The 11,207-nt window shown below is 40.7% G+C and overlaps 1 protein-coding gene and 1 long non-coding RNA gene across 2 annotated transcripts in view; one reads left to right on the forward strand and one right to left on the reverse strand.

Annotated features, from left to right (window-relative positions):
- The window catches only part of DUSP10 (dual specificity phosphatase 10), a 40,510-nt gene extending 29,584 nt beyond the window's left edge, over positions 1-10,926 (forward strand). Inside the window, exons 3-4 of the mRNA XM_081486012.1 lie at positions 5,599-5,970; positions 9,664-10,926. Coding sequence (XP_081342138.1) covers positions 5,599-5,970; positions 9,664-9,929 — 638 coding nt within the window. The 3' untranslated portion in view covers positions 9,930-10,926. The remainder of the gene's footprint in view (positions 1-5,598; positions 5,971-9,663) is intronic.
- Positions 3,701-5,795, reverse strand: LOC145504703 (uncharacterized). The gene is made up of 2 exons (XR_014052444.1): positions 5,531-5,795; positions 3,701-4,412 (listed from the first exon to the last, which is right to left on the reverse strand). It is a non-coding gene; the product is annotated as an uncharacterized LOC145504703 (long non-coding RNA).
- Positions 10,927-11,207: the final 281 nt, after the last annotated feature.

The following is an 11,207-nucleotide window of genomic DNA, read 5'->3' on the forward strand; positions in this document are numbered from 1 at the left end:
GACTTATTCACTCTGTGTAATGGGCTCCAGGTTCATCCACCTCATCAGAACTGATTCAAATGTGTTCTTTTTAATAGCTGAGTAATATTCCACGGTGTATATGTACCACAGCTTTCTTATCCATTCATCTGCTGATGGACATCTAGGTTGCTTCCATGTCCTGGCTATTGTAAACAGTGCTGTGATGAACATTGGGGTACACGTGTCTCTTTCAATTCTGCTTTCTTCAGTGTGTATGCCCAGCATCTGCTCGGATGGATTCCAGTTTCCACAGAGGACCCACAAAATAGTATCCATAAGGACCCATTTTCTAACAATTGCTTTCTCATTTATAGTGGTAATAACTCATGTAGTATCTTATCCATAATAAGGGCTCTATGACATAAACGTTACTATTAGCTCCACATAATGGGTGTGGAAGTTGAGGTGCAGAGGTGTTAAATAACTCACCAAGGTAACACAGCTAGTTAGGAGGGAAACCTCGATTCCCAGCACAAGCAGTCTGGCTCCAGAGCCTATGTTCTTAACCACTATCATCAAGCACCACTTCACTTAACTAGCTACCCAGTAAGAAAATCTAGACAACAAAAAGTGACAATGAATATGCTCGCAGCAGGCTTGTAGAAAAGTCCATCTTGCGTTCCCTTCCACTTTTCTTTGGATGTTCATGCCATTTGCTGACCTTCAGTGAGCATTTTCATTAGATTTCTGGAAAATGCTCTCTTTTCAACTTAGCGTACAGCCAAAAAGCTGGTGTGCCAAAGCGCTGGTCATCTTTGAAAGATGGAAATGTCTTGCTTATAGATTCTGCATTTGGATGTAGTTTCTTTAATTTGCCACCCAGAGCACTGCTTCTGAATCACATTACAGAGGGCTCTTGTGTTTCTAGGGCTGGGACAGCCAAAACAACTACAGGAGCTAAAATGCATCTATTAAGAGAGGTTTCCTACTTCAACTAGAATCCATTGCTTCAGTGGGACTCGCACCTCAATGACCTTCTGTTGGAGGAAACTCGCCGGTTGCATTTTTACATATTTCGTGGGGGTGCTGTGTATTCTTTGTTGTTGCCAATCAGAATCCACATGCTGACCATACTCATTTTGGCAGAGAACCTGGTTTTGAGATAAGGTTTGAAATGTTTGCCCCCAGTCCTGTTGCTTATGCCTGGGAAATATTTGCACTGCTAACTGCGAGCAGTTTTGTGTCTATAGAGATCACTCAGCCTGTGGGACTTGGGGGCGCAGGAGAGAGAAGGGGAGGGAGGGGAGAAGAGGGATTTTATTGAAAACACTCAATTCTCCTCTGGCAAAACCAGGAGTCCAAAGATATGCAGACTTTTCTTGGGAAAACTAGGACAAAGAAAATGAAATCAGATGTATTTGTTTAGGAAAGATAGGATGCTGTTGCTTTCCTTACAATAAAAGTATATTATTTAAACTATAAAATTGCTCAGCTACCTTGTTTCCTACTTCTTCTTCAATAAACTTTTAAAATAAAAGCTCTAGAACATTAGCTTATTTATAATTTAGAGTCTTTATATTAAGCAGAATTTTTTCTGGATTATAACTTCATATTTTGAAGCTCTTTTATTAATTCAGTTTGTACTTTATTTTTCCTCCTTTTCTGGCTTCTTTAGAGGTTTTTTTTTTTGAGATATCTAGGTTGTTTTTTTTTTTTTTTTTTATGAAAGTGTAGTTGATTTACAATGTTGTATTAATTCCTGGTGTATAGCAAAGTGACTCAGTTATACCTATACACACATTCTTTTTTAAAATTTTCTTTTCCATTATGATTTATCATAGGATATTGAATATAGTCCTCTGTGCTAGACAGTAGGACTTTGTTGTTTATCCATTCTATATATAAAAGTTTTCATCTGCTAACCCCAACCTCACACTCCACCCCTCCCCAAATTCCTCCCCCTTGGCAACCACCAGTCTGTTCTCTATGCATGATTCTGTTTCTGTTTCACAGATAGATTCATTTGTGCCATATTTTATATTCCACATATAAGTGATATCACATGGTATTTGTCTTAGATCTTTAAAATGGTAGTTTTCCAAGGTAATCAAAAAAATGCTTCACATGTGCTATATATTGTTTCAAAATACTTTATTCTTATAAATCAGTTTAATTCTCAAGACTATCGATAAGGTAGGTGACCCTGTTTCATCTGTGGAGAAACGGAGAAGCCGAGAGGTAAGGAAGGACCTTGTACGAGGTCTCGTTGCCAGTGTTTGGCAGTGCTGGGATTCAGGCTGAGCAGTCTGGCCTCAGAATCACTGCACTGCATTGAGGGTTCGCACAAACTTCAGAGTCAGCAGATCTGCTGAAGGTGAGGGCAGCAGTAATGATGATATTGTAGTAATGAAATATTATTTATCAAATGCCCGATCATATGTTTACATAGGTATCCTATACCACAATTCTTTGGGTAGGTGATATTATGTCCACTTCACAGATCAGTAGACTGAGGCTTAATGAGGAAAAGAGATTTGTACCAGGTCTTACAACTCTCATGACACAGAATCACAGTTGCAATCTGTATCTGACTGTCTCTCACCCTTCTCTTAACCACTATGCTACACTGCCTCCATTTCAGTTGTTAGTTGTCGTCTTGTAATATTCCTATGTTGTCCTAACAAATACAAAATAATCAAAACTCCTCATGAAGTGACCAGTCTGTTCAGCTTCTATGGGATGTGGTGAGGTAGGGTGTAGGGAAGGTCATTGGAGGAGAGAACCGCATGAGCCCTCCTCCTTTCCTTCGCTTCCAAACCCCTAAGGAAAGAAAACAGTCCTCCCTACAGACATCTCTCTCAAAGCCACTACTATAAGATTCTACTGGTTCATTTTGCTGTAAGCACCATCCTCAGAGTTCTTTAACTGCAGTATCTTGCTGTGCATGACCCTAAGGGAGAACTGATAGTGACGTTGGTCAGCAGACTGGCAGTTGAACAGACTGTTTGTTCATATCCCTCAATGAGCGTATCCTTGTCTAGTTAATATGTGTGAATTAGAATATTTCCTTTTCTATCCACTCTGCCTCCAAAGATTCGATGAACAAAGTTCCCACATCGCTTAAACATACACATAATTTTGCACGTGAGCACCCCCTGGGATCCGGAGCATTTTTTGTCTGTCTGTCTCCAATTCCCTCTCTTCCCCTCCCCCATGGGTTTTTTCCCCCCATTAGGCAAATGGAAGGCTCATGCCACCTGTTAGCATTACGTCATTGGCTCCCCAGAACACAGTTGCACCAAAGGCCTTAAACAAAGTAGTTCTTCTTGTATTGTTTGCACTCAAAGAGCTGATATCATGCCAACTGATGTCATTGTATGTCTTTGTGTAACTGCTATGGCAACTGGGCAGGTGGGGAGTCTCCAGCTGATGTCATTGGGGAAGGAGGTGTAGAGACAGAATTTTAAAAAGCTCTATGCTGCTTTTTTTCTGTGTGTGTGGTTTTCTGGCGTGCAGTTTTTTGTTTTTTTTTTTTTTAACTAGCTGCTTTTAAGCCAAATTACAGCTTGAGTACCCTAAATAAGAACACAGAAAAGTACCCCCCTCCCGCCTCCACCTACCCCCTAAAGGCTTCTTTTGAGTTTGTTTTGTTGTTCTGTTCTCTCATCTTATATGGAAAAGTGTAACAACTGTCTTTTTCTTAAGGAAAAAAAAAGTGAACTAGGTTCCCATCACAGAACTGGTGTGGAACTGTTTACTAGGATTTTATAGAGCCAAAGCTGAGCAGACTTCTAAGTAACTCTTCAGTCTCTTTCATGGAGCTTGTGTTGGTGACGGTGGGTAATTTCAAATTTTTGTTTAGGTATATTCACTAATGAAGTTTTTTCTGGTAATCTCCATTTCTTCCGTCTGCTTGAAAAATGATCCCTTTGGATCCAGACAAATTTTTATTTTAATCATTATTTTATAGCAGAATAAACTGAGAAGATCTAAAGGCAGAGTTTAATTCTAAAAATCAATTAAAATGAATTTGTAGCTCTTGTTTTTCTTTTCAAATAGGTTTAGACACAGATGGTCATGATATTACTCCTTTCAAATCATCTTTGAGTCACGGCTGCATCTTAATGAAAATAATAATTTCCCGGGTTTTTTACAACTTGTGTGCACTGGCTGTGAACAGCAGAGACTTGGTCTGGCTTAGAGCCTGGAGCTTCCTGATGTGGTTGACAGAGATGAGACTTGAAATGGAGAAGGACATAGATTCAGAAACTGGTGAACAGTTCGACTTCCTGTATTTATTTCAACACAACCATATCCTGTTCACACTTATGTTTCCTCTCTTATCTCCTCAAACTATCAAGAGAGAAGTAAGGCATCTATCTGGAGGAGAGGGGAGTGGTAAATGTTGTGTTCTGATGACTTTCAGCTTCTAGGAGATCTCCAGCTTCTGCCTGTGTTCAAAGGGAAGGCCAGAGTGTATCTGATTGATAAGAATTAGAGCTCACTGAGTAGGTAATACTGTCAACTCTGATTTCATAGCCCTTACTTGTACATTGTGTAATTTGACCTTCATAATAATCCTTTGGGCTTATCCACAAGCACATCTAACAAACATTAAAGAAAAAGTTTAAACAATAGACTATAATCCATACATTTCCTAATTTAAACTAGTGCTCTTTTCTGCATGGTTCTTCAGCTTTTGATCATGTGGATGGTGAACATTTTTGAATCAGCTTTTTTCATTTAATGTTAAATAGAAACATAGTCTTTTTTTTTGGATTCCTTTCACAACTTTGAATGGCTACATAATATTGCACTTGGGGAACAACTTTTCTCTTTTCAAAAATGTTTCTGTTTTTTACTTGGCCTTTCTAGAAAACAGATACTGCTGTAGTGAACATCTTTATGCATCTAGCTGGATATCTTTGGTCAGATGATTTCCTTAAGATATATTTCCATAAATGATACTGCATTTGATGAGGGGGAAGTTTGCATACTTTGTATGGATCCCTGTATACCAGATTCCTAATCACACTAAGAGGTATATGCCATTACCCTCATTTTACAGATGGGGAATTTGAGGCCAAGAGAGAGAAATTAACTTATCCAGATCACAGATCCAGAAAGTGGTGGAACTGGGATTATAACCAAGATAATCTGGGTTCTTCTAAGGTCCCTGCTTGTAACCACTCTCTTGTTTGGGAGCAAACTTGGCCTTCTGGGTGAGGTGAGCTTACAAAGGGTACAAGTCACACACCTCCACTGCCTGGTCAGTTACTGGCAGAAATTCTACACCCGAGGAAGTCATCTGTGCCTTCCTGGGCTCCTAAAGTGCAAGGCTGTATGTAGGCCACTGAGCATATGACTCTTAGGGGCAGATCAAATGTGCGGCTAATGAAATTGCCTGATGCTTCATGGAACTCTTTCCAGGGGAACATGCCCCAGTTTGTATAAAAGGCACAATTCCAAAGTACTGCACACAGCCTCTGAAATTTGTCCTGGGTCTCCCAACGGACTTTCATTTGTGTTTTGATTTTCTTTCTAAAAACTGTAATAAGCAACTACACACATGCATTCTTCTGCCAGCTCTGAAGTTCGAGGGGGGAGTCATTCTCACTTCCTGCGTTTGTGTTCCAGGTGGACTTAGCAGTTTTAAGCAGAACCATGAAAACCTCTGTGACAACTCCCTCCAGCTCCAAGAGTGCCGGGAGGTGGGGGGCGGCGCGTCTGCGGCCTCAAGCATGCTACCTCAGTCCATCCCCAGCACCCCCGACATCGAGAACGCGGAGCTGACGCCCATCTTGCCCTTCCTATTCCTTGGCAACGAGCAGGATGCTCAGGACCTGGACACGATGCAGCGATTGAACATCGGCTACGTCATCAACGTCACCACCCACCTGCCCCTCTACCACTACGAGAAAGGCCTGTTCAACTACAAGCGGCTGCCGGCCACCGACAGCAACAAGCAGAACCTGCGGCAGTACTTTGAAGAGGCTTTTGAGTTCATCGGTAACTATCTCCCACGGGGAAGTCTCATCTTCCGCCTTCCTTTTCCCTCCGGCTTTTTGCTTTAATATCAGGTCCAAGATTTCTGCCTGAGTTGCAGAAAAGCTCCGCGGAAGTGTTTTTGGGCTTCACCAACTGGTGCAGGGTATTCTCCTATGTCATAACCCAGCAAGTGTTTTGGAGCCATGGTTATCAAAGTACAGTCATTGAGCTGGGTTGGGAATCCATTCAGTGAGACCACCTCGTCTCCAGTTCTCAGTGAAAAAGTGGCAGGGGTTAGCACTGAGCTGTTCTATGACATCATCTCAAAAGAAACGGTAGAAAGGAAGAAGTTGGTGGCCAAAGCAGGTGCGTGGGTATATGGTCTACTGAGATTTCTTGGCATCTTGTAGGGAATAAAATATAGCCTGCCCTCTGGTGGGCTTCCCTGGTGTCTCAGACAGTAAAGGATCCGCCTGCAATGCGGGAGACCTGGGTTGGGAAGATCCCCTGGAGGAGGGCATGGCAACCTACTCTAGTATTCTTGCCTGAGAATCCCCATGGGCAGAGGATCCTGGCAGGCTACAATCCATGGAGTCGCAAAAAGTTGTACACGACTGAGCTACTAAGCGCAGCACAGCCCTGTATCCACAGGTTCCACCTCTGCAGATTCAGCCAACCACTGATGGAATTTCTGGATATAGAGGGCTGATTGTGCTGTGCCATTTTATATAAAGGGACTTGAACATCCATGGATTTTATCCACAGGAGTAGAGGGATCCAGGAACCAATGCCCTGCAGGTACTGAGTGCTGGCTGTATTGTAAATATGACAAGGGCTTCTAAGCTCATCCGTGTCTCCCTTACCTTGAATGAATTGCCACTGCTTGAGATCAAGGTAGCATTTGCTGAAGGAGCGATTCTGAAGGATATTTTTCAGAAACATAGTGCTATAGTGAACATCTTTATGTATCACATCAGTGCAAAGGTGGAGGGGAGAGTGGGGAGTAGTATTCCCCTTCAGTTTGCTTTCTCTCTCCATTCTTAAAGGTTGTGTAGCCAAAGCGTGTGAAGTTTGAGTGCTCATGAGATGATACTAGATTTCCTTAGTTCATCCAGGCTCACTGAAGTAGGAAGATCAAATGGTATAGCCCATGTAGTTCTCAAGGTGAGAAAATTCTAGCAGCAACAGGCTTTAATCTCCAGAAGGAAGCAACAACCAGCCTAACCCTAATACTCAACTTTAACTTTTGCTGCTTCTAAGCCTCAAACTGTTGCAAGGCTCAAATGGTAACTTAGAGAGGACCTGGCACCCGGCAGGTACTCAACATTTTTTTTTTTTCTCAAGTGACTCCAGTCTTTCTTACTACAAAGGAATGACCCAGTCCTTTTCCTAAATATTGTAGCAGGTTGTTACTGGCCTCTGTCTCAGGAAGAATCCACTCATGTTCAGTGCTCCTTTGTCAGAAAAAGAAAAAAAACAAAAAACAAAAAACTTGGATTTATCAGCCATTGAAGTAGGTCGATTTGCTGTAGAGTTGGCAGCTCTTGTCACTTGGCCCAGGAATTTTCTTGCTAATCTTGCCTGGTTTTGCAGGGCTATGAAATGTTCAATCTGGAAGGAAATTCTGAGTGGCCACTAAACTCAGAAAAGTAAAGTGACTTCTCCTAGACTGTAGGAACTTTAGTGTTAGAGAAGGGACCAGAGCCTAATGCTCTTGACTCCAAGGCCAGACACTGGGGCCAGATGCTCAGGCAGTGTTTACAAGGCTCTATTATTGGGTTGGCCAAAAAATTTGTTTGGGTTTTTCTGTAAGTCAGATGTTACAATAGCTTTAATGCACAATGCTTGTGGATACAAAGATACCTTAAATTTTTTATTAATGATATCTGAATCAAACCTTGAGTCCCAAGGGAGAAAAGTTTGCATCCAAGTAGATGAGGAACTTCCTGGTTGACATATGATGTCATGAGTGCAATTTTTTGTCTTAGTTCCAGTTGGAGGAAGTTAGGAAATTGTTTTCTATTTAATGAGTAGCATAAGATGGGCTTAGGGTCTAAGAGGATTTCAATCAAAGCACCCACATTCCTTATAAATTATTCAGGCCCACCTGGTTTTTTAGAAATAAAACAAAACAAACAACAAAATAATAAATAGCATTAAAGCCTAAAAACGATTTCATGTCACACCCTGCACAGGCAGTTTTTCAATTTTCATTGTTATATCATTGGGTAAACTTGCTTTAAGAAAAACACACCCCATTTTAGAAACATAATAGCATTCGCAGAGAGTCTGATGTAAACTAAGCAGAGTCTAGGTTTAGGATTTAAGTATGACAGTTGGTTATTGCTGCATTGCCTGATGTTATTCCTACATTTCCCTGTGCCTGGTTAGTATTACTCCCATTATTCAGATAGGAGGATTGAGCTTCTGAGGAGGTACAGGATTCACGCACGGTCCTCTAAAAGGTGGAACCATGGCCAGACCTAGCCCTCTGTGGCTCATCTGCTTTACCCCCATGCTTCTCACTCTTGGGTTGCAGGCCTTTAAATAGTGTGTGCTAAAAAGAAGAAATTGAAAACAGAAGATGCTTTTGTAAAATACTGTCATCTATGAGAAGTCAAATCTCTGAATTTTGAAGTTGAAAATTTGCACGATGTTTGTTTTGTTGATCTTTGAGTGGGTAGCCAGTAGGAGTACTTTATATTAAAATGTGGCTCTCCTCACATACTCCTTTCCCAGTCTTCTAATTGGTATATTTTTCAGGGATACTCTCTTTGGGATGGCTTTTATTGGGTTGGCTAAAAAGTTCGTTCGGGGTTTTGTATGCTCTAGGAACCCAGATGAAGTTTTTGTCCAACCCAATAGTTTAGAAGTGTCATTAAGAATCCATTCAGACAGTGCCCACAAGCTGTTCACCTGGGTTTTTAATACAACTGAAAACCTTTAAAGTATTATCTTTTTCTATTGCCCTGGATTCTGAGCCATCACTGAAATTCCTCCGTCTTCCATGTCATTACCATGTTAGAACAACGTGTATGGAGGTGAGGGGATTGGACAGTTCAGATGGAGGTGACACCCTCTGCCTGAGTACTGCAAGTCTCTAGTTTTGCAACAACAGGGCTTTTTGGTGAGATGCTGAACATAGTAATTTTCTAGTTTTGTTCCTTTAACCTCCTTCAGAGTTTTCTAAGACTGAAACTCTTGTCTAGTTAATACTAGTTCCTATACAGAGCAGTTCAACAATATAAAAAAAGAAGTGCTTTTTCTCTATCACAGATGGGAGAGACATTGTTCATAACACTAGTTTCGATAAATGACACAGTGTGGCAATGGGAATTAATATCCTTAATGAGAAGGGTCTACTTAACCAGTGACTTGTTTAACATTTAGGCTGATGTTGTCATGGCTCCTTTCTCAATTGACCACCATCACCTGTGAAGTCAACTATTATGGTGAAAGACTCTTTCACCTAGTCTTCTCTCTAAACGTAGAAATATAGCTTCTTATGCAAGCTAATGTTGCTTGTAGCCAGTTCTGGAGGTTGTGACATAAACAGACACGATTAAATAGGAAATTATACTTAGTTTCCAAACCATTTTAATGTCATCTTTCTCTACAAAATATGGCATCATCAAGTCTAGATAAACGTTAACCTCTCTCCTTCCATCTCTCCTTCCCCTTCCCTGCACCTCTTGCTTTTCCCCCTCATTCCAGAGGAAGCTCACCAGTGTGGGAAGGGGCTGCTCATCCATTGTCAGGCGGGGGTGTCCCGCTCTGCCACCATCGTCATCGCTTACTTGATGAAGCACACGCGGATGACCATGACTGATGCTTATAAATTTGTCAAAGGCAAACGACCAATTATTTCCCCAAACCTTAACTTCATGGGGCAGTTGCTGGAGTTTGAGGAAGACCTGAACAATGGTGTGACACCGCGAATCCTTACACCAAAGCTGATGGGTGTGGAGACAGTTGTGTGACCATAGTCTGGCTGGAAAGGATGACTGTTCTCCATTAGGAGATGAAGAGGAAGGAGTATGGATTCTTTCTTTTCTTTTTTTCTCTCTTTTTTTTTTTTAGATGGGGGTACAGTTTGTGAATGGAAACAAACTTGTTTAAAAACTTTATTTTTAACCAGTGTGAGAAGAATTTAACTTTTGATGCCGTTCAGATTTACTTCCCACCAACTGACAAAGCAGGGAGTCTAAAGAAGTAATTTTTTTAAGCCAACAATAAAAATATTATAAAACCTGTTTCTTCCCCTTTTCCTTTTAAGCTATTTGTAGAATTTATGATTAACTAGTCTGTGCAGGTTCATAGACCGAAGATACTACACTTTAAACCAATTAAAAAGAACCCAAAGTAAATAGAAAAGACATTGAATCATGAAGACCTAGGATCTGCCTGACCTGTCCTTGTGGAAAACAAAAACCCAACCAAACCAAGCCCTGCTGTGCTCACTGGTGCAAAGAGAAGACCAGGGCAGCTTAAGTGGTCTAAGAACCCTTCACATTCTTTAAAGAGACAAAGGATACTGTTGATTTTGTGTGTTTCATACTCTGGATTACTTTTCTTCCCTCTCTGTGTTTAAGAGATTTTTTTTCAAATAGCAAGGAACTGACCATTATACCATATGCCTTCACTGGCTTCTTGTGCAATAATATGGTGTTTTGAGTGTGCAAATGAGTTAGAGCTGGCAGCTGAAAAATAGACAAATAGTGCAAAGTTGCCAGCTTGGAGATAGAAAGAAATTAAACACAACCAGTTACTTTCTTTCCCACCTTTTTCCCTTTTTTTTTTTCCCCTTTGATTTGATTCTGGTTACAGTGCCATAAACCTTGTTACATATGTATATCAGAATGTAAAAAAAAAAGACAAAAATTTATTTAAAAATATTTTTCGCAAAAAAACTTGGTGTGTTTCTGTTGATTGTGTAAAAATTTTATTTTCATTATATAAATGAAAATCATTTGGAAATGTGTCTTTTTCCTCTTCTTTTCCTCAATTCAAGTTCAAGCATCTCTTACCTCCTGTAAGCTGTCCATAACTGCTTATGTCCAACATAACTGAAAGTAAACACAAATTTTTGATACAGGGATAGAGAGATGAGGGAGAGGAAATATTCTCTGGCCTCAGTGTGAAGCAGAGAGAATTAGCAAGGAAGTGAAAAAGCTCTAGTCTGCCAAGTCATGGTCCCCTCTATTGTCACAGTCCTGCCATCAACTTCTGCCAGTGTAATTCCTCTTACAAAGGGAAAA

The sequence above is a fragment of the Giraffa tippelskirchi genome, chromosome 5 (genome assembly GCF_054371585.1).
Source record: "Giraffa tippelskirchi isolate mGirTip1 chromosome 5, T2T-mGirTip1v1.2.pri, whole genome shotgun sequence".
NCBI lineage: Eukaryota > Metazoa > Chordata > Mammalia > Artiodactyla > Giraffidae > Giraffa > Giraffa tippelskirchi.